The sequence below is a fragment of the Capricornis sumatraensis genome, chromosome 20, assembly GCF_032405125.1.
Source record: "Capricornis sumatraensis isolate serow.1 chromosome 20, serow.2, whole genome shotgun sequence".
NCBI lineage: Eukaryota > Metazoa > Chordata > Mammalia > Artiodactyla > Bovidae > Capricornis > Capricornis sumatraensis.
The window spans coordinates 58,723,237-58,751,026 of record NC_091088.1 but is presented as its reverse complement, the minus strand read 5'-3'; the positions used below and the strand labels follow the sequence as shown (position 1 = coordinate 58,751,026).

The window sequence follows — 27,790 nt, the reverse complement described above, 5'->3', positions numbered from 1 at the left end:
AGGCGGCGGCGCCCGCGGCCCATCGCGGGGCCCGAGCTGTGCGCCGCGGCCCGGATCCTGGACCCGGCGGGGGCGCCGACGTGCCTCTGCCAGTCTTTTCGAGGAGGCGGGAGTGAGGAAAAAGGCTTAGGGCCCAGGGGGCGGGGAAGGGGGGCCGGGCCTGGATCCACTGGGAGGCCGAGCGAAAGGCCTGGCCGTGGCTCGCGCGGTCCCGGGGACGCGAGTCAAACGGCGGCGGCGCGGATTGAACGGCGGCGGCGGCGGGTGGAAGGCGAGAGCCCGAACGGGCGCGTGCGGGGGCTATGGCGTCCGTGCAGGCGTCCCGCCGCCAGTGGTGCTACCTGTGCGACCTGCCCAAGATGCCGTGGGCCATGGTGTGGGACTTCAGTGAAGCCGTGTGCCGCGGATGCGTGAACTTCGAGGGCGCGGATCGCATCGAGCTGCTCATTGATGCCGCCCGCCAGCTCAAGCGCAGCCACGTGCTCCCCGAGGGCCGTTCTCCGGGGCCCCCAGCCCTCAAACACCCGGCCACTAAGGACCTGGCTGCCGCCGCCGCACAGGGCCCTCAGTTGCCGCCTCCACAGGCCCAGCCCCAGCCGTCGGGGACAGGCGGCGCTGTCTCCGGCCAGGACCGCTATGACAGGGCCACATCGTCGGGCCGCCTCCCCCTGCCCTCGCCCGCCCTGGAGTACACTCTGGGGTCCCGCCTGGCCAATGGACTGGGCCGTGAAGAGGCTGTGGCGGAGGGGGCGCGAAGGGCCCTGCTTGGCTCCATGCCCGGCTTGGTGCCCCCCGGGCTGCTAGCAGCTGCGGTGTCTGGCCTGGGAAGCCGAGGCCTGACGCTGGCACCCGGCTTGAGTCCTGCCCGTCCAGCTTTTGGCTCCGATTTCGAGAAGGAGAAGCAACAGAGGAATGCGGACTGTCTGGCAGAACTGAACGAGGCCATGAGGGGCCGGGCAGAGGAATGGCACGGGCGCCCCAAAGCCGTGCGGGAACAACTGCTGGCGCTGTCCGCCTGCGCCCCTTTCAATGTCCGTTTCAAGAAGGATCACGGGCTGGTGGGACGTGTGTTCGCCTTCGATGCTACTGCCCGCCCGCCAGGCTACGAGTTCGAGCTGAAGCTCTTCACCGAATACCCCTGTGGTTCTGGCAACGTGTACGCGGGAGTCCTGGCAGTCGCTCGCCAGATGTTTCATGATGCTCTGCGCGAGCCGGGCAAGGCGCTGGCCTCATCAGGCTTCAAGTACCTCGAATATGAACGCCGGCACGGCTCTGGGGAATGGCGCCAGCTGGGAGAGCTGCTCACGGATGGGGTCCGCAGCTTCCGCGAGCCAGCACCCGCCGAGGCCCTGCCCCAGCAGTATCCAGAGCCGGCCCCTGCAGCCCTCTGCGGCCCTCCCCCACGAGCCCCATCCCGGAATCTGGCTCCCACTCCACGCCGTCGCAAGGCCTCCCCTGAGCCCGAGGGCGAGGCAGCTGGGAAGATGACCACAGAGGAGCAGCAGCAGCGGCACTGGGTGGCACCCGGTGGCCCATTCTCCGCTGATACCCCTGGTGTGCCCTCCCCCATCGCCGCCCTGAAGAACGTAGCCGAGGCCCTGGGCCACTCCCCCAAGGACCCTGCCGGAAGTGGGGGCCCTGTGCGCGCCGGGGGTGCCAGCCCCGCCGCCTCCTCCACGGCCCCACCTCCAGCCCAGCATCGTCTAGTGGCCCGCAACGGTGAGGCAGAAGTGAGCCCCACAGCAGGGGCGGAAGCTGTTAGCGGGGGTGGTAGTGGCACTGGGGCGACCCCTGGGGCCCCCCTGTGCTGCACCCTCTGCCGGGAGCGTCTGGAAGACACCCACTTCGTCCAGTGCCCCTCAGTGCCCGGACATAAGTTTTGTTTTCCCTGCTCCCGCGAGTTCATCAAGGCTCAGGGCCCTGCTGGAGAGGTGTACTGCCCCAGCGGAGACAAGTGCCCGCTAGTGGGCTCCTCTGTCCCCTGGGCCTTCATGCAGGGAGAGATCGCCACCATCCTTGCTGGAGACATCAAGGTTAAGAAAGAACGGGACCCCTAGGCCACCACTGCCACCAGTCCACTGCCTATCCACCCCCGGCCCCCTCCACCCCTTGCCACCCACCGCTGCTGCGGATAAATTATTCCCTCCCCTACCCAGGCCTGTGCCTCCCTCACCTGTGTACATACCCACTTCCTTATCCCAGATGGGTCCCCTGGGGTAGATGCATTGAGGGTGGGGGGAGAAAGCTGTCCGAGGGGGTGTTTGGGGTCCCCTGACCCCTCTGGTTTCCCTCTCCCCTCCTTGGCTTGGCTTTGCTGCTGCTTGTAGTTGAGGGAGAGGTGGCCCCCTCCCCCTTGAGAAGGGGCCTCCTGAAATCTCGCTCTTTATAAATGAAGCAAAAGCATTTTATTGCCCCCCCCCCCATCTTACCCCCTTTCCCCCCTTCAATAAACCGAAAGATGGGTTTTTTCCTTCTTGGTCCCTTAGTTGTGTGCGATGCTGCGCCCCCTTTGGGACTAAACTGAACCTGCAAGGGAGAGGACATCGCGTTGTAGCCTCCAGGTGGCGCCCTTCACTCAGGTGGGCTCACCGGCTGTTTTTACAAAGGCTGGCCGAGCCTTCTAGTCATCAGCCCGTTTTCCAGATGCCAGAACTAAGGCTCACGCGGGGAGCCGGGCGGGGGAAGGGGATGGCTCTTGAATGGTAGCCACAGCCAAGCTCGAGAATTAGGTTTCCCGTCTGGCCCATCCCCGGAAGGTAGAGGACACAGTGCCCCCGAGGGGGAGTGGAAAGAGGCTTCCCAGAAGGGACGAGCTGTGAGTTCTTGCTGGATAGGGAGAAAATTAGGCCAGATTGCTAGGGGGAACTGCGCGAGGACATTTACCTCCTGAAGTGCACTAAACAGGGTCCCTGGGAAGACGGTGACTGCTGCTCGCCTGCTGGTGCCCTGAACTGCACGCCCATCTCGAGATCAGCCTCAAGGGCGGCCTCCCTGAAACACCGTGACTGGCCGGGTGGAAGGCACTCCCCCCGCGGTCATCTCTGATGTGTGCGGCCTTGTCCCGCACCTGTCCTGGCCGGCTGATTATTAACCAGGACTTCCTGCTCGCTGGCGTCAGGGGGAGGGGCCTGAGCGGGCTGCAGAAAAGCAGGGGTTAAAGGGAGGGGGCGGCCCCAAGAGCCCAACCTCCACCCCAGCGGCCTTCCCTACCCCACCCCCCGCCCCTCGCGCGACCCTGACGTGAAGATTCCGGGAAGGGGGGAAAGCGGGGTGCAAAGGCCAGCAGATGGCCAGAGAGATGGGGAGTGACTGTCCTGCCCACCCCCACCCCCCCCTCACAGCCCTGTCAGACGGCTGTGAGGCCCTAGGTTGCCCCAGGTGTCAGGAACCCAGCTGTTATATCACCCAACTCTGGAAGGCCTTAACGTCCAGACCCATCTTGGTTACCCAGGTGTCTCACCCACAAGTCCCAGCTCCCAAATATTAGGGACCCTGGGGCCTGGTCCTCTGTAGCTGGAGCACCCTCAGTTCTTGGTCTGAGGGGTCCCCTCCCTCCCCCCAGGCACCAGGTCTCAGGTGTTCTGTCACCCCTGGCACTGCCAGCCTGGGCTCTGGGCAGGGCTGGGAAAACCACCCCTGATTAAATACACCAAGGCGATAAGCGTGGGGCAAGGGAGACGCTGGATGGAGCTCCAAGCCTGAGCACCCCTCCTGGGCAATCTGTGGCCTCCCCTGACCCAGCTCTGCAGACCCAAGTATTGAGTGGCTCCCCCTGCCCCCAGCCTCAGAGTTAAGAGGACTCCAGACGCCAGGGCACTATGCCCCACTAGGGGCTAAAGACCTGTGGAGGACACCGGGTCCTTTAAGAACAGCTGGTGGGTGGGTGGGGGGCAGGGGAGTCACCCCCAGCCTGGCCAGTGTGTATTCTAGATAGAGGTTGGGTTAACTATTAACAGAGCAGACAGCCTGAACTGCGTGGGTGTGGGGGGCTGGATCAGCCCCTCTTCATTCAGGGCCAGGGTGGGGCCAGAGCCAAAAGGCTCTGGAGTGATTTGGGGATCAGTGAGTGGATGAAGAGGCTTCATGAAAGGAGAGACAGGGACACAGAGAGAGACCGAGGGAAAGATGGAGGCCACAGAGGTGATGAAGGAGCTGTAGAGACTGGCTCATTGAGAGAAGACAGAGACCCAGAGAGGAAAAAAGGAGAGATCAATGAGAGGCCCTCAGAGATGAGGGAGGTGTAGAAACAGAGACAGACAAACATTCAGAGAAGAGAAATATCCCAGCTGGTTAAGAGAGGCTGAGATACACTGAGGAAATCCCAACAAGAGGGAAAGGAGAGAGAAGAGACTGAGAGTCAAAAAGAGGATGATAAAGAGGGGAGCGGGAGCGGGGAGGCTGTGAAATCAGGAAAAGGAACAGGTTTGAACTAAAGAGTTAATACATAAGAAGGGCAGGGCTGGGTCTTTCAGTCACTTGGTCCCTATATTAAGACCTGGCTCAGCCCTCACCTTCCAGGTCTTAACTCTGCTGACATGTCCTCCAGGAAGCCCTCCTTGACTCTCAGTCTGTGTTAGGTGCCATTTCTGGGTTCCTGCTCCCCTATCCCAGCCTTGAGCATTCTAAATCTTAATAGAACTGCACTGCAAGCCCCATAAGGGCAGAATCAAGGCTGTCTCAGTTCCACCGAATTCCCAGTCTTGCCCAGCACTGGCTGTTTAAAGGATGGATAGATTAATGGATTTCTTCCCTTCAAGAAATGTTTATTCAGCACCCACTGTGTGACCAGCCCTGCTGTAGGTGCTGGGGATACAGCAGGGAACAGAAAGCCATCTCTGTTCTCATGCAGCTGACATTCAGGTGGGAGATACAGACCCATAAAATGTGGATCTCAGCTCCCGACCAGGGATCAAACTCACGCTCCTTGTGGTGGAGGTGCAGAGTCCTAACCACTGGACCTCCAGGGAAGTGCCAGAGATTGGTATTTTAAAAGGGGAGGCAGGGCTTCCTAAGATGACACTAAACACTAAAGGAGGTGAGGGAGCAAGCCAGGAACACTCTGGGAGAATAGCATGTGCAAAGGCCCCGAGGTGGGCACCTGCGTGGTTCGCTCCAGAAGCAGCCAGGCAGTCAGTGCAGCTCTGGCAACAGGGAGAGACATACAACTGAGGTCAGCGGGATCGTAGGGGCACATTGAGGGTCCTGTGGTCCACAGGAAGGACTTTGGATTTTCTTTTAATGGGAACAAGTAGAGGGTTTCAAGCCCTGAGAGAAGAGATGAAGCAAATGAGACAGACAAAGCAAAGAATCAGCTGAGATGGACAGCATCCTGTTCAGCTCTGTGTCCAGGGCTCAACAGAGGGCCTAGTAGATACGCCCAGAGACAGTGTGTGCAGGAGGGAATCAGGCAGCTTGACAGAGAAAAGAGTCAGAATGACATTAGCTGGATGGACAAACTCCCAGAGAGAAGCCAGGTTAAGGACCCAGGATGCCCAGGGACAGCAGACAGACAGACACAGACAGACAGACGACAGCCCAGCTGAGAAGTCCCATTCCTTCCAGAGGCCTCCCCACCCGGAAACCTTACCAGGAGCTGGAAAAATCCCCCAGTCACCCCTGCCCGCCTTGCCCTGTGGCGTGCCCACTCACACCTCAGGCAGAGGAAGCTGGCAGGCCCCACAGGAACCTTTCTATGCGGGGGGAGTAAGGGCGGGCGGGCGCAGGGACGAAGAGAGAGGAGTGGCGGGCGGGCGGGCAGGCAGCGGGCAGCGGCTACACAAAGGCCCCAGTGTCTGCCCCTCCTGCCCCTGGGTACAGATATAAATAATATGTACATATACCTTTATATATATATATCTACCAGTGGGCTGGGGTGGGAGGCTGGGGGCCACACAGTCCCCCCCAAGGCCCCTGGGAAAGGTCTGCTCCTGTGGGGTCTGGGGCCTCAGAGACAGTGACCAAGAAAGACTGAGCGGTTCCAGGTGAGGGGGGCTTACAAGGTTCGAGAGAAACAGGAAGAGACTGGCAGATCGTGGCCCCGAGTTAAAAACCAGGTGGCAGAGAGAGTCGGTGGGCTCAGAGACAGACCAGGAAAGGAGAGAAATCAGATTTCCCTGAGAAAAGACAGAAAGAGTCCGAAGTAGATGGGACAGAATGAAGACAAGGGTCATTCCAGAGAATGAACCACAGAGAAATGCAGGTGAGACGAAGTGGGGACAGAAAGAAGCAGAGAAGCCAGCAGACAGCCAGGGAGCGACAAGAAGCAGGCAGGCAGGCAGGCAAAGGCCAAGGCTGGGGGCTTGGGAAGGTGGGGGACCGTGGGTGGGGGAAGGGTCAGGGCACATCTCCAGTTTAGGGGTGCCGCCTGTGGGGCTCTGGGCCAGCCCAGTCCAGGGCAGGCTAAGGGGCAGGGAGCGGAGGTGAGGGAGGTGGCCCTTGCGTTCCGGATCTTGGTGTTTACCTGGGGCAGGCATTGCAAACAGGCGCCCAGCCTGGCCCATGGCAGGGCGAGGGTGGGATGGGCTGGGCCGCAGCTCTGGGCACCAGTGGGCCTGACACGCCCACCTGTGGCCTGGACGGTGAGTAAAACACACGGGACACCTGGGTAGATGGTGACACATAGGGGGACAGACACAGTGACACACAGGGACAGATATAGGCAGACCCAGAGCGTCCGAGACATAAACAGACCCACAGAAGCCAGTGACAGAGACACGCTGTAATAGACACGGTGACAGACACCGGGACACAGCAGCAGGCAAACACGGTGTTGAGCTTAGATGCGGCGACAAAACACAGAGACCGAGGACACAGTCAGACACGCTGCAGACAACGGCAGCGCGGGGACATGCGTGCAGACACCGCGACACAAACACCCACGGAAACCCAGCAACAAGACGCTGATGCCGAGACACACGGGCGCACACCACACACGCTCACACACTGACCACGCAGATCACGGAGTCACACGGAAGCCTGCAAATGCCATGACAGCGACACGCTGACATCAAGGGACACGCTGACACTGACTCCCGGACTGCTGGCTTCTGGGGTGCCCCTCGGCGTCCGGCTGCGGGGTGTGAGCGGGGCTGAGCACGGGGGAGGGCTCGGGACCCCAGGGCCCCGCTGTGCTGCTCTTACCCCTCTAGAACAGCGCCCTGATTTAGGGCTCTGGCTCTGGGCCTGGGTTCAAGTTCTAGCTCCCCACTCACCACCTGTGTGACCTTGGACAACTTACTTCTTCATGCCTCAGTTTCCCCAGCAATAAAATGGGTGGTGGGAAGGACTGGCTCCATTAACTGTCAGGTGCTTCCACGATGCCAGACTCGTGGTGCGCCTTAGTAACTGTTGTTATTGTTCCATTTCCTTCCTTCTTCGCCATCATCATCTCACGTTTTCTGAGGCAGGTGGCTCTCTGCTTACAGCAGGGACCCTGCCTTGCCCTGTTTCCCCACCCACGGGCTCCTCCCTTGGACCACGTCACCCACAGCTACAAGCCATGCCCAGGTCCATCTGTCCCAGCCCAGGCTTCTCCGTGTCCCCGTGCTGTCCCTCCATCCCTGACCCCCAGCGCCTTCATGTCTGCCCATGTGTCCCATGTGTGACCGTGGTACTTTTCCATACTGGCCGCCCGCCGGCTGTCCCTGGGGTGGGGGTCACACCTGCCCACGCCAGCCGAGCCAGTGGCCACCAGACACCCTGACGGATGGCCCCACCCTCCCCCCAGGACCCTACAACAACACCCGCCCCTCCGGCCACCTGAGGTCCCCACTGGGGCGGCCTGAGGCCTGAGCCTGGGGACAGGAAGCCCCAGGCCTGGCCGCCCTGAAAGCCTCTTTCAGCCTGGGCCTCCTCCGGCCGCCACCGACTCCTCCTGCGGAATAATATTTGGGCTGTTGGCCGGGGGGCGGGGGCCAGATCCGGAGGCCGCCTGGGAGAAGCCAGAAACCGCAGGGCTTCCTGCCTCGGGCCGGCCGACTCTGGGAGAGACCCCCAGGCCCGAGGGAGGGGGGCGGGCACCAGGGGAGACTGAGGGCCTTTCTCTCGGCACCAGTTGTTTTTTCCAGGAACCGGGAGGAATTCCCCAGCCTGCCCAGGACAGCGAGGCTGGTGGGACGGCTGACGGGGAGCCAGCACGGCAGGGGGCGGGGGGGTGACACGCAGCCGGCAGGGCGGGCATGGTGACAGAAATAGAGGGCCTGGCCTGCGAGGTGGCAGGTAGAGGCGGAAACTCAGGGAGCCGGGAGAGGGAGGCCAAAGGAGGAGGAGGAGAGAAGCCGGAGAACCAAGGGAGTGGAGGGAGGCAGACCCCAAGAGAGGAAGACTTAGAGCCCCAAGGGAAGGAGGGAGCATTCAGAGAGGGAGGGAGGGACAGACTCAGAGGAATGGAGAGGATGAGAGAGAGAGAGAGCAAGGCAGAATGTTCGAGAGACAGATGTACAGAGGATGTGCGAGCTGCCCACAAACCAAAGGACAGAGATTAAGACAGAGACAAGTAGGGACATAGATGACACTAGGGGACAGACAGATGGACACACAGGAAGTGGGAGAAACACCCCTCTCCCTTCTGTCCTCCAACTGTCTGTCACCTGCTCATACACACACACACACACACACACACAGAAATAGCTTTTGGTCTTTGAATGGACTGACTAAATGAATGAGTGGCTACAGAGCCAACGGCCATGAAAAGCAAATACAAACTAAGGAAAAGACACCTGCTCCAGCCAGCCTGGCAGCATGACCTCGGCCCCGGCCTTTCCCATTCTGGGCCTCAGTTTCCACCCTGTGAAATAAGGGCCGTGAAGACCACACCTGTGTTTCCCAGAGAGCCATGCCCTCGGCAACACTGGAGCCACAGATACCAGACTCAGAGCCTAGGCAGACTCAGAGACCTGGACAAATAGAAGTCCCGAGACCCCAAACCCAGAGGCCCCCAGAAGCCCCCCAGCGCCCAAAGGAAGGGTCAGCTCCTTTCCCCCACACCTGCACGTGAAAGAGACAGAGACACACTAGAGCCAGCCAATATACACTCACACACAGCCACAACAGTGACAGGGATGTGGCAAAGCCAGGCATAAGTCACAGACATAACTCTTTGGAAGACATACAGACAGATGCTGACTCACGGAAGTACACATGAAATGCACAATGACCCACAACGCCAATGAAGGCGTAGGTAGACTCTCTGAGGGAGCAGGCAAGTAGACAAAGGGACATACGGAGACACACATCCAAGTGTGAGACCCAGAGGGTCCCAGGGACAGGTGTGTAAGAGAACCACACACACAAAGCACAAGGCAGACACACAGAAGTCTGATATCCTGAGACATCTCCAGGAAGCACACGGAAGATGGACGTAGAAACTAACACAGTTAAGGGATACAAGCCACAGATAACACCCATAGCAGACCACGGGGACCTCAATGGCTGTAGCGATACCCTATGACCCACAGAGGCACAGGCGCACGGACGCGTGCACACACACACACACAGCCTCCTTCAGTTGGCACCTCATTTGTCCCTCCTCCTCCTCCTCTCCAGCTTCACCAAAAATTGAGCAGTCCCAGGGCTCTCTGAACCTCAGTGCTAGAGGCATGTGTCGAGAGGGTGGGGGCAGGGAGATGGCCTTGGTCACTTCAGAGTCACCTCCGCCTGCTGCCCCGGCCCCATGGCTGCGGGGGCTGCTATCTGTGAGCAAACTGTCCTTGGGGTCAGGGACAGCAAAGAGCCAAAGGTCAGGTCGATGCCTCCCCCAGCCCTTCCCCCAGAGGCAACCGGCTCTTGGGGGCAGGAAGGAGAGGGGACAGGACACAGCAATTCAGTTGTTTCAGCTTCGAAGGGCCCACTGGCTAAGGAAAAGATACATTCAATAAGAGGCAGAAATGGTGCCTTTAATGGTCAAACACAGCCAGTAACCCCCTTCCTCGGCAAGAACCAGACTTTAGTAGAAATCCCCCACACCCTAACCAGTCCTTTCTGGTTTCTCCTGGATCAGAGGGAGAATGGGCTCCAGGAAAAAAACAAAAAACAAGGAGTATCCTCATCTCTACCCCTCACTCAGCTCACACCAGAGACAGGGATGACACAGCCAGCACCGGGGCTGCGGTGGCCACTGTGTTGCACAGCGGTACCCGGGTGATGGCAGACGGTCAATATGGTGGCCATCACAGCACCCAATGGGCCAAAGAAGATGTAACCAAAACGGTGCCACCATCACATCCAGAGGCTCAGCCGAGAGGCTGGGCATCACAGCACCCGAGGAGCCAACCAAGAAGTCATCCCAGAGGGTGGCCATCTGAAGACCCAACAGGTCAACCTCATCACATCGATCAGTATGGCCGTCTTCACAGTACTCAGTGGGCCCACCACGATGTCAGTGGCAGCTATCATAGTACTCAGTGGATCAACACGATGCCCAGTGATGGCAGTCACCATGGTGAGCAGTAGGCGGGCCAAGATGTTGACAGCCTGGACGAGCAAGGCGTCCCCGGGGAAAAGGTCAGGCCCCGAGCCCGATGGTATGAGCTACAGCCGGATCCCACCCACCACGCTCCCACCCCACCCCTGCTAGGATGCGTTAAGCAGAGAGCGGGAATAGAGGCCCTGGTAGTAGACCCCAGACTCCCCACCCTCTGCCCCGTAGCCCCCAAATCCCACATCCAGCTTGGGGGGTGCTGGCGACTGTTCCGACATCAGGTTGTTGATGGAGAAAGGGTGATTGAAGTTGTAAGGCGCATCCAGCTTTAGCTCCCCTGGGAGCTCCAGGCCTGTGAAATAGGGTGTGGAGGGAGCAGCGGGCGAGCCACAGTCCAGAGCCCCCACTTCGTCCCCACCTTGGGCCTCCGGCTCCGGGGGCGGGGGCTGCGGCTGCGGCGTGGAGGCCACAGTGGCGGCAGGGGCGGCGGCCGTGGAGGCCGACCCCGCACTGTTCCTGGAGGCCGAGCTCCCGCCAGCCCCTTTCTTCACCTTCTCCTCCAGCTTGAAGCGCTTCTGGCGGCGTAGGTAGCAGCCGTTCTCAAACATGTTACCTGAGCTGGGGTGCAGGGCCCAGTAGGAACCCTTGCCCGGCTTGTCCGGGGAGCGCGCCACCTTGACGAAGCAGTCGTTGAAAGAGAGCGAGTGGCGGATGGAGTTCTGCCAGCGCTGCTGGTTCTCGCGATAGTAGGGGAAGAGGTCCATGATCCACTGGTAGATCTCGCTCAGGGTGAGCATCTTGCCCGGCGCCTGCTGGATCGCCATGGTGATGAGCGAGATGTAGGAGTAGGGCGGCTTGGCGTGGGCCAGGGGCCGCCGGTACCCCTTCGGCATCTCCTTCCCGTGGACCAGCCCCGGGCCCGGGCCCGCGTACCCTGAGCTGCTGCCTCCACCCGTGCTGGCGCCCAGGCCTGGGAAGGTGGGCCCCAGGGGCGCTGTGGGGGCTGGGGGCGCCAGGGGTCCAGTGGGCAGTGGGGAGGCAGGGAGCCCCCCTGGGGGGTAGGGAGAGCTCAGCGGGTTCAGGGTCATGTAGGAGTTGAGGGGGGCCATGGTGGGTACTGGGGTCACCGGAGAATAGACCTGTAGGGAGAGAAGGAGAGATGGCAAGTGGTGAGCCTCTACTCTGTTGGTAAGCAAAGCGTCGCTGGGCCCGTTTTGGGACCCTCTGTCTGTGCGTCTTGCTCTTCCATCATTACCTGCCTCTGAAAATGGCTGTCTCTTCAAGTCTCTCTCTCTGCCCCCTCTTCACGCACCCCTCTCCCTGACCCCACCTCCCACATCTCATGTCCTGGAGTGCACATGCTTTAAGTGGTTCTCAAAGTATGGTCCAGGACACCCTGGGGAGTTGTCTGAGACTCTTTTTTGGGGATCAGCGAGGTCAAACCATTTTCGTATAATGCTAAGATATGACTAACCTTTTTCACTTGGTTACTCTCACGAGCGTACAGTGGAGTTTTCCAGAGTCCACATGACATGGAATATTGCAACAGACCAAACGTAGAAACAGCTAGGAAAATCCAGCTGGCTTCTACTGAACCAGACACTAAAGAGACGGGCAAAAATGCCACTGTGCCACTCCTCCCCTTCAATGTCCTGAAATACAGTTATTTTAATAAAAATACACACTGCTTATACTAACACATTGTTGCTATTTTTAAATGAATGAATGCCTATTTTTAAAATGTCTCAGTTTTCACTTTGAATGTGGTAACAACCAATATAACCCTGATCAATAAAAACTGTTTGGGGTCCTCAATAATTTTAAGAGTGTGAAGAGGTCCTGAGACCAAAAAAAAAAAATTGAGAACTGCTGATTTATCTAATAATGGAATCTACGTGTGTACTTTCTATCCATCTTTTAGGTTATAAAATCATAGCTTTATAAGTCAAAGCACCTGAAAATCAGAAATCACATATTTCCACCTAATATATGTCATCTGTTTATTAAATGTCATCAAATCTAAGCTTCAGCAGTATTTTAAGTGTCAATAAGAATGGAAGAAAACATTGTCAATTATAATCCCCAGACACCACTGACTGTAAAATCCATTCCATTTTCAGAAAGGTTCAAATGGGGGGAAAACATGCATCTTCTCTCAGTGAAATAATAGACATTGCTATGTCTTTGTAAGTAACTATCTTGTCTCTCAAATATTCAACTGACCACCTACTGTGTGCCAGGCACTACTCCAGGCACTTCCCAGGAAAGTTCTGCTCTCATCCTTGTGACCACACTATGGGGGAGGTGCTATCATGACACCCATTTTTCAGCTGAGCAAGCTGAGGCCCCAGAGAGGTTGTCCAGGAGTCACACAGCAAGGAAGGAGAAGAACTGGGATTCTGAATCCAGGCAGTGTGGCTCCACATGGGTGTTCTAGATCTAGCTATAAAAGCAGTGACTAAGACTCAGAAATGCCTGCTCTCAGGGAGCTGTCAGTCTAGCAGGAAGTGAACAAGGTAAGTAAGGAAAGTACAAAGCTTGGTGGATGGGGACTTCTCATTCTGTGAGCATTTATCCCTTTCATCCAGTCTTCCATCCATTCTCTGGCAATATTCCATCTGTCTGTCTGTCCTGCTTCCTGTCCCGGGGGGTAGGGTGGGTCTCATGGCACTGGGGGTGCTGCTCTAGCTCTGATGGGAACCACCACTGAGTCAGTGTGTCCCATCTCACCCCTCTGTCACTTAAGAGTCTGCACAGACCAAGGCCCAGAGGGAAAAAGGAGCTGCCAGGATCACTCAGGGAGCCAGAGACAGGTGGTAACCAACCCCAGGTCTGCATTCCAGTAGAGAAACTCTCCCCTGTCTTTTCGTGCGTCTATCCAGGTAGCTCTTTCTACTTAGGTCTCTTTGACTCTCCCTGTTGGCATTCTATGTGTCTGTTCATCTCCTTCCCCGTCTCGGTACCTCTACACTCCTTCCCTCTCTCCCTCTCTCCTCTGTCTCTCTCCCCCCCCCCACCCCCGCCCCCACGCTGTCTCCCTTTATCTCCATCTCTCTCCTCCATCTCTTTCTCTCCCTCCTCTGCCTTTCTTTTCACATAAAAAGACACAGCCCCCACCTCTCTCTTCCTCTGCCCCCGCCCATCTCTCTCACACCTCTTTCTCCAGTCCTTGGAACTTTCTCTGATTACCTTCCTCCTTTCCCACCCACCCCTCTTTCTTTCTCCTTCAGTACATCTTTGCATCTCTCTGCCCCTTCCCTGGGCACCACCATCTCTCTAGAAGTCTCACATTGAAATTGGAGCCACAGCTATTCCCCTCCCCCATGCACTGGTCTCCCCTGTGGTTGGCTGGCTCTGGTCCCTCCCCAAAAGTAAGGGAAGAGGGTCCTTTGGAGAGAGGGGAGGTGTCGGAACTCAGGGGGATCCACAGAGAGAGTTCCTGAATCCCCCTATGACCCCTGACACTTCTCCAGCTCAGTCAGACTCTTGTATTGCAGAGGAAGACAGACTGGGACCCCAGAGCCCTTCTTTTCTGGCTCCCCACCCACACGGAAGTCCTTCTTGAGGTCTGACCTCAAGCCTCCAGCTGCCCTAATCCACCGTCAGCTTTCACACGCCCCGGGGCTGGGATGAACCCCCAGTGTCCGGGTCTGAACCGGATCTCCCCTGTGAGGGCGGGGCTGAGACTGGGGGGGAAGCCCTGAGGGGACCTGCACCCCCACCCCAGGAGGCTGGAATTTCTCCCCTTTCATTTCCTTATTGTCTCTGGAGGAGGGTGTGACAGGGAGCAGAGGGAGGCGGTGTGAAGCCAGAAGCTAGTTTCTAATCCTGGTCCCAGCCTAGGACCTCAGGTGGCCCCTACACTCTGAGAGGCTTTAGGTACTCCATCTAGAAAATGGGGTGGGGGGAGCAGTTGGACCAGCTGACTTGTGAGAACTGGGGGGATGCCTGAGGACTAACTTTCCAATTTCTCTCCAGACAAAGAGCTAGCCTGGTGGAGGGGGGTGCCATGACCCCAGCAGAAGGGTGTGGTGGGCAAGAAGCAGTGTGGGGTTCCCCCCAGTGCTCAATTGCTGAGTGAGTGCAGAAGTTTCTCCTCTCATTGTTCTGACCCAGGTGGAGGAGGTGATTTTGTTGATGGGAAGGTTGAGGAGACCCTCACACAGTACATCCATTTCCAGCCCCCTACATGTCATCTCTTCCAAAATATGCCCCCAAATGATGACCATCTCTAGACTGTCCCTCAATTTCAGAGACAACTTCCACACTCCTTGTCCCCTAAGCTTCAGGCTTTGCCCCAAATAATGATTCCTTAAGCCTAGAGCCCTGCAATTTACTTTTTAAGATACACCTCCAAAACACTGATTTGTAGTTGGTATCCTTAGAGCACACCCCCAGGATCTGAACTATGCAAGGCGTTCAGCTGAGATTCTGCTACTGCCTGGAAGCCTCCACCACCAACCTGGTCTCTGCCTTCCCCACCCTAGAACCGACATCGCCTCCACCTCTCAACGCTCTCAATCCCTTCCCTGCCCCACCCCACGTGCACCTCACACCTCCACAGCCCCAGGACTGGCCCCTCCTGGGCACCTTGCCAAGCCTTGCAGGCCTGGGTATCCAGGAGTCCCACCCTACAGCTTCAAACCCCAGACCCAGAACTCAGGCACGCTGGGGCCCATGTAAACCCCAGATCTTAGTGTCTTTGGAGAACTCAACCCCTGCAGTCCCACATCCCACCTCAAGCCCACAGTCCCCATCCAGGTTAGAAACCCAAGTATCCAGACCCCCATAAACTTCTGGCTAGGACCCTGTCCCGCCTCCACTTCATAATGTTGACTAGAGAGCAAGCAGGCTAAGACGGAGTCCTTGCAGCAAGAGGAATGCAAGTTAGACCTGGGGAAGGACTTTCCATCAGCTAGGGCAAGCGAATTATTATTCTCTGCCCCCTATTCCAGGGAAGTCTCGTCCTGTCCGAGATGGGACTGGTGAGGACATTAGCAATTTGTGGAGATCAGTGGAAGGTGGGGTGGGTCGGGGGTGGGCGAAATCTGAAACCCTCCAGACTCCAGCAAGGAGAATCCCTGCTGAGGGTTTCTCTAATAACACTTAGACCCCTGAAGTTCAGCTGGGAGGGGTGAGGGTCAAGAGTAGGGACCTGCTAGGTGGAGACTGACCCCCTCTGCTGCCAATGCTGTTGCCCCTACCCCCTGCTCTCAGGATCCCGACTGTGACTGCATCTGGCGCCTTATCTATCTGAGCCCCAGCTCTTAAATTACCTGTTATTTCACACTCTGCAAACCAAGCTTCATCTCTGACCACCTTTATCTCTTATCCTTGAGCACCTACCCCTATTTCTAACTTTAAAATAGAACTCAACCCCAATCCTTATCCCAGAACCCCAATTCTTACATCTACCCCAGACCCCCATCTTTATGGGGGTCTAAATTCTAACTAAATTCTACACTAAATTCTAACCCTGAACTCTCAACTCAGACTTCTCTTAATGGTGACCTCCCCCTCCCATCTCTTATTCACTATATTTCTCCCTAATGTTGAACCCGGTTGCCTAATCCCTCAGCTCTGTCCGTATCCCGGAGCTCTGATTCCTATCTTTGGTTTATTCATTTTAATTCCTTTTACTTTGGGTCCCTGACACTCAGCCCTCACGTATGAGCTATGACTTGACCCTTGGCAGAATCTTCCTTACTCCCATTTAAGCCCTCACGGCGACAAGCCTGCCTAAACCGCGCTCCCATGCATTGTCCCCCGTCTCTGACTCTTTACACCTGGTCTCCGTGTGTCCAGTTCCCCCGCTCTCAGGTTCTATTTGGGGCCACCGTTGGAGTCCACACCCAGGTCCTTACCCCCATTTAACCCCGCACCCTGATTCCTGCCCGCCCCCCCTCCCCCGCCAATTCCCGCTCCGCCATCCCCGAGGACACACCTCGCCCGCCTCCGGGTAGTAGCTCCACTCGGCCAGGTCGTGGGCCTCCATCTTCACCGAGCCCAGCATCCCCCGGGCCTGCGCCCCCACCCGCCCCCGCTCCGGCCCGGGGAGAACCGAGAGTTTCGGATCTCTTGGCCGGCACTGCCCGAGTTCCGACCCGCGCCCGTCCGTCCGACCGCCCAGGGTCCCAGTCGTCCTGGGCGCCGCGGGAGGCGGCCACGCTTTATAGCCGGGACACCCCCGCCCTCGCCCGCCCTGGGCTCCCCTCCCGCCTCCCCGAGGGCGGTGCGCCCGGATTGGGGCGCCCCCTGCGGGATTGCGAGGAGACAGACCTCAGGCGCCGGGATCCGCAGCCCGGGGACGAGAGAGCTGGGGACGGCTGAAGAGTGCGGGAGCTTTAACTGGGAAACAATTGCTCATGCTAAAAGCCTCGAGGGCAGAACTCTAGGTTGTTTCTACTTAGGGTTTTCATCATCTCAACTGGAGCAGGCGAACAGCCAGCAAGACTTGTTGGAGTGGAAAGGGGGCTCAGAGCCGAGTGGTCTCCAGAGTGGTCTCCGCTGTGTTACTATTACTATAAAGACCGGTAGGAGACCCTCGAAACCACATTTCCCTTTGGACGGACTGGAAGACTGAAGCGTCTGATAACTGGAAGTGCTCCAGATTGTGTAAATGGCCAGGACACAAGGTGGAGGGGATCGGGGCCTCTGCTCAGATCCCGCTGAGACTGCAGACAACCTGCAAGACCTAGGAGCTTCGCCTACCCGACTCTGTTCAATCTAACATCAGCCGTCCAGGGAACCAGAGTCTCCGTGAACTCCATTTCCCAGAAGCCTCCAGCCCCCTTTCCGTCCCGCCTCCTGTCACAGGACTACATTTCCCAAGAGGCATGGCGCCCGAAAGCCGGAAATGAAGGTCTGCCCGGGCTTCGCAGAGGGGGAGGGCGGAAGGCCGCTCGCGCGGTAGGGGCGGAGGCGCTGGTACAGAGTGGACTCCATTTCCCAGCGATCCGCCGAGTGCTGTGATTGCGTAGTGTCACGGCGGGGAGCGGAAGATGGCGGCGGCGTCTGTGAAGAGGCGCTGCTGAGGGGGCGCGAGGGGGACGGAAGCCGGAGCCGCGGTGAGCGGGGGGCGAGCAGCGTGGGCGCCAGGGACGAAGGGAGGAAGGACTCTGAAAGGCTAGGGGCGCTGTCGGGGGCAGTGAGGACACTGAGAGGAGAAGGGAGCAGTGACGCTCGGGACCCCAGTTTCTGCCCAGCTTTTGGACCCATCCGTGGCTCCCCAGTACCCTCAGGGCAAAGTTCCAGCGTGGCCGCCAAGGCGCATCCGCACCGCCCGGCCTCAGCTGCACCAATTTGCTGGTCCCTCTTTTCGCCCAGCTGCACTGGCCTTTCGATTTCCTCAAACTCGCCATACGCTTTCCCGCCTCAGGCTTTTTGCACATGCCGTCCCCTCTGTCTGCAACATCCTTTTACTCATTCCGCCTGGCTGACTCCCATTCATCTTTCTGATCTTGGCACCAACGTCACTTCCTCTGCGAAGCCCTCCTTTCCCGCCCTCCATCCCGAAATCCGCTTGTTGGACGATCTCATAGGTCGCTGTTCCTTTCCTTCATGTCACTGGGGGGTCTCACTTGTTATTGAACCTTTATTTGTGTGGCTTGTTAGTCCTGTCTGTGACCATGAGCCCCACGGTGGGTAGGGACTGGGTGTCTGTCGGTCTCCGCTGTGTTCCCAGCACTGCGGAATCGCGCTGAAAACTCCCAGTTAAGGTTCGTTGAATGAATGAACGATTCTCGGGGGGCCACTCTGTATGTAAGGGAAGTCGTCGTACTCCAGGTGGAAGTGGGGCGGCAGGACTCTATAAGGAGCACAGCGAGACGGAAGGGGAAACGATGATTATTGTTGATAGCAAAAGACTACAGGCCACCCCCAGATGTTCTTTAGTAGGGAGATTGGCAGGGAAAAAACGGATAGCCGTCAGAAAATAAAATATGAAACTGTAAAAAGGAATGAGGGAAGGGGGTAAAAAAGGAACCAGAGACAAAGAATGTACTGCAGCATATATTAAGGGAAAAGCAGAATGGAAAACAGTGTTTATCATATGCTTCCTTTTTGACAAAAGTAGAGGAAATATTTGAAAATGAAAGTCGCTCTGTTGTGTCCGACTCTGCGACAGTCCATGGAATTCTCCAGACCAGAATACTGGAGTGGGTAGCCTTTCCCTTCTCCAGGGGATCTTCCTAACCCAGGGATCGAACCCAGGTCTGCCGCGTTGCAGGTGGACTCTTTACCGGCTGAGCCACAGGGAAGCCCAAATGAAATACGGATATACATTTAAAAAAAGAAACAACAACAACAGTGGAAGAGGAAGGACACCAGGTAAAAAGTTTGGGTGACTCAGTGTATTCTCATCATGAAAAGAGAAGAAAATTCATCATGAAAGCGTTCATTGTGTTCTGCTGGGAAACAGCAGTATACTGAATTGTTGGGTGGCCATGACCTTTAATTTGCATGAACAGAGCTGGGGGGCAGGGGAAGCAGTTCTTTTTAGAGACGCAGTCCAGTGCACTACTGAGAAGGCTAGGTTCTGCAGCCAGGCTGCTGGGTCTGCATCTTACAAGTTATGAGCCTTTGATCAAGTGATTTTACTTCCTTGGATTTCACATATCCACATCTGTAATATGAGAATTGGGGCTTCCCTGGGGGCTCAGTGGCAAAGAATCTGCCTGTAGTGCAGGAAACTGAGGTTTAATCCCTGGGTTGGGAAGATCCCCTGGATGAGGAAATGGCAACCCGCTCTAGTATTCTTGCCTGGGAAATCCCCTGGACAGAGGAGCTTGATGGGCTATAGGGTGTTGTGAAGTTTAAATAAATTACTGGGTGAGAACTGTGCCCAGCGCATATTAAATGTTCAATAAATATTAGCTGTTATTTTTCAAGCATTCCCAGAGCCAAAGGGCAAACTAAGGGATACTGAGGGATACTAAGCCCAGTGATTGTTGAAGCCCTTTGACATTTACTCAGCAGATTTTTTTTTTTTTTTATCTTTTGGTCACACTGTGTGGCATGTACGATCTTAGTTTCCTACCAGGGATCAAACCTGTGTCCCCTGCATTGGAAGTTCAGAGTCTTAACCGCTGACCACCAGGGAAGTCACACTCAGTAGATTGTTATTGAATACTTACTAGATGACTTCCCTAGTGGCTCAGACGGTCTGCCTACAATGCTGGAGACCTGGGTTCAATCCCTGGGTTGGGAAGATCTCTGAAGAAGGAAATGGCAACCCACTCCAGTATTCTTGCCTGGAAAATCCCATGGATGGCGGAACCTGGTAGGCTACAGTTCATGGGGTTGCAAAGAGTCGGACACGACTGAGTGACTTCACTTCTTCTTCACTTGGTGCCAAGCACTGTTCCATGCTGGGGATAAAGTGAACACACACACCTCTTCCCTCATGGAGCTTATAAATATGTAGTGTGTTTATAATGATCCATACCATGGAGAAAAACAAAGCGACACAGACGGTGAGGGAGAGTAAATGGAAATTTGAAATCAGATGGTCAGAGAAGACCTCGCTGCTGGGATATTTGAGTTGAGACCTGAAGGAGATAAGGAGGAAGGGAGCTGTGGCAGTATCTGGAGGGAGGGGTAATCCAGGTAGAAGGAAGAGAAGCACAAAGGCTTAGAGGAAGGGGTATGTTGGTGCGATGACGAGGAGGCCAGAGTGACTGGAGCAGAAAGAGCCAAGAGAAAGAGCAGAAACAAGAGCCAGCTCATGTAAGGTCTGCCCGGCCGTGGTGAGGACTTAACTTGGCTTTGACTCTAAGCAAGATGTGGGGGTGACAGGCAGCAGGGAGACCAGGAAGGAGGCTGTTGGACAGTCATTCATTCAGCAGATACCTGTTGAGTATAAACTGCTGTGTACGGTATATTATGGTTCTTTCAAAAGATGCATCTTTTTCACTTCCTCAAATTATTAACAGTTTTCTGCAATAGCCTTCAGATCTCTTTCCCTGCACGTGAAAATAGCTATACTTATGTTTACTCTGTGTGTTAACTCATCTAATGCTCAGAATAGTTCTGGGAGATCACCACTGTTGCCATCCCTGATTCACAGAAGAGACAGCTGAGACCCAGCTGTTTCTTGCCTCAGGTCATTCTGTGTACATACATCACAAACTTGACAAAAATCAGTTGAATCGTATACATTCCTCTGGGAGGCAGCAGACTATCACTGTCATCTTTTCATGATGATAGTTCTTTGAGACCCATCCTTTTTTTCCCTATTTCCTCCCTTTTCTACTTTTTGGTTTTTCCTTCCACTCTTTTTTTTTTTTTTTTTTAACAAATACATATATTTTGCCTTTCTTTTGTGAAAAGAGAACATAGAGTGAAGATTGCCTTCACTTTGTTTTTAATTTAGTATGTGCTGGAGCCCACTGTTCATCAGCACACAGAGAGATTTGCCTCATTCCTTTTTACAGCTGCGTAGTATTTTATTTTGTGGATGTATCACAGTTTTTCAGCCCGTCTCCCTATTTGAGAAGACTCGGGTTGGCAGCGGTCTTTTGCTACTGGGAATAGTGTTGTAATTGATATCCTTCTTATTTCTTGATTTTTACCAGTGTGACTTTGGGAGAGATGTCCAGAAATATCCCCCACTTCTTTTGAAACACAATGTCATAACATTCCAGAAAATGGCAGAAGTATAATTTGTTTGATTAGGCCTTCTCTGATGTATTGAGTACTTACCTACTGTGTGGAGGACCCAGCTGGAGAGACGAGGGGCACTGAGACCAGAGAGAGGTGGCTACTCGGTGTGCATCTCTTCAGTCCTCCAGCAGTTGTTTGTGGTCAGCCTGCTCTCTGTAAAGTACTGGAGGTGAGGCTTGGTTCTCCACGGGGTACAGCCTCTGAGCCGGGAGACATCAGTCTCCCCCAGATTATAGCCCCAAGAATACATACAGTCATATCCAGACTCTGGAAGGAGGAGGGGCTTAAAAGGACCCAACAGGCTGGGAAGGAGGGTTGGGTCCTTCACAGACAGTGGAATAACGGCCCAGAGCTTGCTCCATCCTCCTCTCCAGCAGGTACCGGGCCGCAGCCATGGCAGCCAGCAGTGGGGACAGCGTCACACGCCGGAGCGTGGCATCACAGTTCTTCACTCAAGAGGAGGGGCCAGGCATCGATGGCATGACCACATCAGAGAGAGTGAGTACCGAGAGAGAGGTGTGGAATGGGGAGGCCCGGGCCCTCTCTGGGGGCACCACCCCTAGCTGGAAGATCTCAGGAGTGCCGTAGGAGCTGGGCTGACTCTGCCTTCCACCCTCTTTCCAGGTGGTAGATCTCCTGAACCAGGCGGCACTGATCACCAACGACTCAAAGATCACAGTGCTCAAACAGGTGAGGGGAAGAGGGTGACGCTGGGCTAAGCAGGACGAGAGGGGCCGGGATGGGAGCCTCGGCAAAGAGGGCACGGGTACTGACGCTAGCATCCACGTCTAAGTGCTCGGGATATGGCACTCAGCGCTGCTCGGCCACACCATCGTTTAATTCTCACAAAAGCTCTCTGAGGCAGGGTAATTTCTTCTCTGTTTTACAGAGAAAGAAGTAGAGTCTCAGAGCTTAAATTAGCCCAAGGTCACTCTGCTAGGACCTGACTGCTGGATTCAGACTCCAAATGCTATGCTTTTGATCCTCAAGTTTCTTCTCCACCAGAGTCCTGTCCAGTGGGGAGGACCTGCAGGTGACCCAACAGTGGGGACTCAGAGTAGGCAGGGCTGAGATGGAGGCGCCCGGGGCAGGGTGGAACCTAGAGGGGCTTCTGACCCAGCCTAGTGGCGGGCAGTCAGGGAGGGCTTCCTGGAAGAGGGATGTCTGAGCTGAGACCTGGAGGAGAAGGAGAGAACCAGGCCAAGGGAAAGAGGGAGAGTGTCTTGAGCAGAGGGCAGAGTAGCTTGTACAGAAGCAAAAGAGGATGAGGAATTAGGGGGTGCTGAGTGTGGTTCAGAACAGGAGGCAGGTGGAGTTCAGGGGACCCCAGTTCTACCTGTTCTGCACGTGGCCTTGGGTAGCCAACCGCCACCTCAGCAGTGAGTGGGGTTCTGACGGGGCCTCCCTTATGGGGTGGTTGTCAGGGCTGTTCACCAACAGTGCCTTGGCTCGTAGGCACGAGCTTCTGTGAGAGTGTTTTTGGGAGGGGCTTATTCCAAAGAGCCTGGCAGGTATTACACAAAGGCCTCAAGAAATGGGCTCTCCCTGTGATAAAATGCCTGCTGAATTGCAGCAGTTTAATGGGGAGTAGAAACAGAAGGGGCGTGGAGAGAATTGCTGGATGAGCCTCAGGAAGGTAGGAGTCCCATGGCACCTCTCACATGCTCACTGGTCCACTAGGACCTGCGCCGCCTTGTAGCATCTTCTTCTTGAAGCCTCACAGTAGCCCTGTAAGCTATTGTTTCTGGTTCCCATTTTTCAGAAGGGTAGACTGAGGCTCAAGGGAAGCCGCTTGCCTAGGCCATGCTGGGAGTTGAGCTGAACCTGAGCTGAACGTATCTGCTGCCCCCATGCGGGTTTCTCCTCTGTGTGCCTGTCTGTACTGACCGGACCCTGGTTTTATATTTGTGTCCCCCTCTTTCCCGATCTGCCTCCAGGTGCAGGAACTGATCATCAACAAAGATCCCACACTACTGGACAACTTCCTGGATGTAAGTGGCCAACAGGAGAGAAGGGGTATGGGTGTAGGGATAAGGGAGGGGATACTGTGCAACTCTGACCCACCTTCCTCCTGACCCTGGCAGGAGATCATCGCTTTCCAGGCAGACAAGTCCATCGAAGTGCGCAAGTTTGTCATCGGCTTCATCGAGGAGGCTTGGTACGCGGCGCTGCAGGGCACGCGTGGGAGCGCCCCTGCTGGAGTCGGCCTCTCGGGCTCCTGGCCTGCTCCTGCCCTGAGAGTCTTGCCCTCCGCTTCCCACACGCATTCTCCCTCCCTGATTCCCCAGCAGATACTTAATAAGGTCCAAGTCTCAGACTCGTCCACTCTTCCTCTGCTTCTTCGACACTTCACATCTACATCATCAGTAAGGACTGCCGACCCTGCCTCCAGACTGTAAACAACATCCGACCATTTTTCAACCATTTCCCTTGCTGTACCAAACACTTTTTTATTCAATCCTCACACATGGGATTCTTTGTTTGTCCCATTTAACTGAAGAGAAAACTATGAATCAGAGAGGTGAAGTGAGTTTCTTAAGGTCACACAGCCAGTATGTGGCAGTGCTGGGATTTTAACCCGTGTCCATAACACCATTGCCCAGATTCTCAATCTCCCATCTTTTACTGGGAGAGTTTTTTTTGTCCAATTGAGGTATACTTGATTTATAATAATATATTAGTTTCAGATATACAACATGGTGATTCAAATTTTTTATAGATTATATTCCACTCAGCTATTATAAAATATTGACTATATTCTCTGAGCTGTACAGTATATCCTTGAAGTTTATCTATTTTGTATGTAGTAGCTTGTACCTCTTAATCCCCCTACCCCATCTTGCCCCTCCCCCATTCCCTCTCCTCACTGATAAACGCTTATTTTGTCTTTTTTTAACATGTTAGCATATATAGCACTTTTGATTTTTAAAAATTTAACTGTTTTTCCAAACAAGCAAAAAAGAGTGATATTTTTTTGAGGTATAGTTGATTTATAATATATTAATTTCAGGTAAGTAACATAGTATTTCAGAATTTTCATAGGTTACTGGGACAATCTGTGGTATGTTTTCTGAGTTTGCCAAAACACTTTTTGTTCCAGATATGTATCACATGACTGCTATGTGCCAGGCATTCGTGTCAGGCTATAGAAATAGAACTGGATAAAAACAGATATTGTTTCTGCCTTCATGTAGCTGATAGTTGAGTTTCATATTTTTCGACTGATTAGCTTAATATTTAACTTAAGATTGTAACATGATGTAAAAATTCACATTCTGAGCTCTGGGTGTAGCCTTGAATTTATTCATTCACTGAACAAATATTTATTGAAGGCCTTTTCATTCTTTCCTTCAACAAAAAATGAGAATCTACTAGTACTCAGATGGGAAAGAATCCCCTACTTTCAGAGCCCTCCATCTTAGGTAAACAAATTAGTAAACAGAACTCATGATTACATAAGACAGAGTGCTTTAAAATATTAATGACTAATATTTGTTGAATGCTTTCTTATACCCTTCTAAGAGCTTTACATGTATTGTTGCAGTTTTCACAACAGGCCTCCAGGTAGGAACTATTCAAAATGAGACAAAGGTGCTTGTTCAGATTCACACCAGTGGTCTGGCACTGCTGCTCCTTAGGTGGACTGTGGGCCCTAATAGTACGAGAGAGTGGGCGTTGCAGGACCAACCTAGACCACGGTCAAGCTCACCTATGTCTGAAGGTGCCAGATGCTGGCAGACACGACGGGTACCTATCTGCATCCCAGTCTTTTGACACACTGGCCCTGATTTCCCTTTCCTTGCAGGCCGCAGGCTCCCATCACCTGCACAAAGGCCACCTTGACCTTGCCTTTCTTCTTCCATCCCCAGCAAGCGAGACATTGAGCTGCTGCTGAAACTGATCGCGAACCTCAACATGCTCTTGAGGGATGAGAATGTGAATGTGGTGAAGAAGGCCATCCTCACCATGACCCAGCTCTACAAGGTGGCCCTGCAGGTAGGGGCTCCCTGCCCGCCTGGGGTTGCCCCAGCCTGACAGGCCTCATTCGCCTCTTAGAGCCCACAACCAGCGTCACATCCCATCTTCCAAGGTCAAGATGTGCTGTCGATCTTTAGGGACAGACAACGAGGGGCTCTAGTTCTAAAGGCCCAGGAGTTGCCATTAACCCATCTTTCCCTGCATCCATCCATCCATTTATGCATTCCGCAAACGGTCCCTGAGAACCAGGTCTTGTGACCAAATGGGCCAGCTGGGTCCACACTGTGGTGTGATGTACATTAACATTATTGAGAGGAAGAAATCCATTTACTCTCTTGCCACCACCTTGAGAGGTCGGCATTGTTGTTCCTTTGGCCTCTTTAAGATCTGAGCCTCCAACACTCAGCCTTGTCACTATCTCTGAACCTTATGAGGGCAGGACCAGGCCTGGCCTGGTCACCACTGGGTCCTGTCCCCCGCATCACCTAGCCCAGGGCCAGGGACGGAGTTGTAACTCAGTGAATATGTCCCCAGTGAATGTATTTATCATCGTCGATGGATCTCTGAGTTGTGGTGGAGTCGGTGATTGGTGTCTTGTCCCCATCTGCCTGTCTGTCCGCCCCTCCCTGGCCCACACACAGTGGATGGTGAAGTCACGGGTGATCAGTGAGCTCCAGGAGGCCTGCTGGGATATGGTGTCGGCCATGGCTGGGGACATCATCCTGCTGCTGGACTCTGACAACGACGGCATCCGTACCCATGCCATCAAGTTCGTGGAGGGCCTCATCGTCACCCTCTCGCCCCGCATGGCTGACTCGGAGGTGCCCCGACGCCAGGAGCACGACATCAGCCTGGACCGCATCCCTCGTGACCACCCCTACATCCAGTACAGTGAGTGCCCCGTCAGCTGGTCCCATTGGCCTGGCACTGCACCGGCTCCCTCCTCCTCCTCCTTCCCCCTTTCCCCCTCTCTTCTTAGTTTTTCATTTCTGGAATCAGTTTAATACAGCGCTTAAGAGCCCTGATGCCACGTTCAGATCTCAGCGTTACCTCTCTACTCACGTGAGCTGGGGCAAACTACTTCTTTCTGAACTTTGTCTTGCTTTTCTAAAATGAAAGTGGTAATAGTACCCTTCCAGGCTTGTAGTGCTGTTCCATGAGAATGTGAGCACTCAGTAGTAAATACCAGCTAGTTACACAGTTTTTCTGATTGCAAACTATAAAAGTAGCACAGGCACGTTTTAGTGTCAAGCAATAAATACGGAGGAGTAGAAAGGGAAATTACTTCCTTCCCCGATCCTGCTCCTCAGAGATGAATCCCGCTAAGAGTATTGTTTCCTTTCAGACCTTTTCTATGCAAAGACAGGTATTTATATGTGTGTGTGCATAGTTTCTGTGTTTGTTGGGTTTATTGTTTACAGAAAACAGGGCCATTCTTAATACTCCCAGCTGAGAGGCATGAAAGTGGAATGGCTTGTGTTTGAATCCCTGCTCTGCCTTTGAGCACCCGACCTGTTCTCTCTGAGCCTGTTTCTTCATTGGTAAATCCGGAGTCGTTACTATGGCATCTCCTTTAGGGTGTTAGTACGAGCTTTTTGGTGAGTTTATATGGCTGGCATAGTAAGCGTTCCACAGATATTAGCTGTTCTTCTGGATTGTTTGACCACGTTTTGAACTCAACAAAAATTAAGTTGCATCTTTTCCAAACAGTATCATGTTCAGATGTTACAAAATATTCCATTAGAATGGCTATATTACATTCTATATTTTATTCACTGTTTTGTATAATGTCGGATCCAGTAGGTTTTTGCATAATAAATGTCAGGAAAGATACTTGCCACAGTTGTTTAGAGTTAACTTTTGGTGACTGGATCAAGGAACATGGTGGTTCAGAGAATTTCGAGTCCTTTATCTGTGTGTTGCCACATGTATACATATTCAGAGTGTTACATCAGTGCAGTTCAGACAGATTCCTTATAGTTGGATATGTTAAATTATTTCTACTTTGTCAGTATTGCAAGCCCACGCTTTGAGCGTCATCTCTCGATTTTTATTAATAGTATTATAGTCAGACTCATCACGCACTAAATCTCCTGAGTTTTTTCAGCCAGTCACAGCCATCCATGTATGAGGATCTATCTCCTTTTGGTCCCAAAGACTGCTCTCTGTGGAGGCCAGGGAGAAAGCCCCCTACTAACTGGTCCTCTTCTCTCCCTCGTTAGATGTGCTGTGGGAAGAAGGCAAGGCAGCCTTGGAGCAGCTGCTCAAGTTCATGGTGCACCCTGCTATCTCCTCCATCAACCTGACCACAGCCCTGGGCTCCCTGGCCAATATTGCCCGCCAGAGGCCCATGTTCATGTCGGAGGTGATTCAGGCCTATGAAACCCTCCACGGTAGGTTGGTCCCCTCTCCTACTTCCCCTGTCCACAGACCAGTCTCCTCTTTTCTGAGAAAATGTGGGCTAAATATCAGGCCCCTAAAGCATTCATCATCATCAATCTAGTAGGTTATGGACATAAGGAAGGATTCTCCAGATTAGGAACATATCTTTCAGTGATTGCAGGTGACAGAAACGTAGTTCAGAGCTGCTTTTAACATTGAGGTATGTGTGGATGAAGTGACCTGGTGTCTTAAGTACTTCAAAATACTTCAGCTCTTCCCCTGTCTCCCCTAAAAAAGCAGGAGGAGAGATGTGCCAAGATCAGCGAAATGTTGATGGCTACATGGTGATTC

General features: G+C 54.4%; 3 protein-coding genes across 4 annotated transcripts in view; 2 read left to right on the top strand and 1 right to left on the bottom strand.

The window, feature by feature from the left end:
- Positions 1 to 130: 130 nt before the first annotated feature.
- On the top strand, positions 131 to 2,427 carry IRF2BP1 (interferon regulatory factor 2 binding protein 1). Its single transcript, XM_068992366.1, has one exon. It carries the CDS (start codon positions 303 to 305, stop codon positions 2,055 to 2,057), a length of 1,755 nt encoding a protein of 584 aa, XP_068848467.1. The 5' UTR covers positions 131 to 302; the 3' UTR covers positions 2,058 to 2,427.
- Positions 2,428 to 9,914: 7,487 nt separating this feature from the next.
- On the bottom strand, positions 9,915 to 16,538 carry FOXA3 (forkhead box A3). Of its 2 annotated transcripts, none has more exons than XM_068992465.1 (2): positions 16,362 to 16,538; positions 9,915 to 11,556 (listed from the first exon to the last, which is right to left on the bottom strand). In XM_068992465.1, the coding sequence occupies exons 1-2, from the start codon at positions 16,428 to 16,430 to the stop codon at positions 10,570 to 10,572; spliced, it is 1,056 nt and encodes a 351-aa protein (XP_068848566.1). In that variant the 5' UTR covers positions 16,431 to 16,538; the 3' UTR covers positions 9,915 to 10,569. The 2 variants fall into 2 exon arrangements, with proteins under 2 accessions (XP_068848566.1, XP_068848567.1); XM_068992466.1 differs by lacking the exon at positions 16,362 to 16,538 and adding an exon at positions 11,892 to 12,244.
- An 869-nt stretch (positions 16,539 to 17,407) lies between these two features.
- SYMPK (symplekin scaffold protein) overlaps positions 17,408 to 27,790 on the top strand; it is a 33,002-nt gene continuing 22,619 nt past the window's right edge. The window contains exons 1-8 of the mRNA XM_068992035.1: positions 17,408 to 17,484; positions 21,454 to 21,577; positions 21,704 to 21,769; positions 23,017 to 23,070; positions 23,164 to 23,237; positions 24,949 to 25,075; positions 25,699 to 25,948; positions 27,280 to 27,450. Of these exons, the coding sequence (XP_068848136.1) occupies positions 21,473 to 21,577; positions 21,704 to 21,769; positions 23,017 to 23,070; positions 23,164 to 23,237; positions 24,949 to 25,075; positions 25,699 to 25,948; positions 27,280 to 27,450 (847 nt within the window). The 5' untranslated portion in view covers positions 17,408 to 17,484; positions 21,454 to 21,472. The remainder of the gene's footprint in view (positions 17,485 to 21,453; positions 21,578 to 21,703; positions 21,770 to 23,016; positions 23,071 to 23,163; positions 23,238 to 24,948; positions 25,076 to 25,698; positions 25,949 to 27,279; positions 27,451 to 27,790) is intronic.

Excerpts from the sequence above, each read along its gene's own strand:
- IRF2BP1 (XM_068992366.1), top strand. The coding sequence starts at position 303 with ATGGCGTCCGTGCAGGCGTCCCGCCGCCAGTGGTGCTACCTGTGCGAC.
- FOXA3 (XM_068992465.1), bottom strand. The coding sequence starts at position 16,430 with ATGCTGGGCTCGGTGAAGATGGAGGCCCACGACCTGGCCGAGTGGAGC. Across the intron at positions 11,557-16,361 it reads ACTACCCGGAGGCGGGCGAG|GTCTATTCTCCGGTGACCCC; the intron begins GTGTGTCCTCGG and ends CTCTCCCTACAG.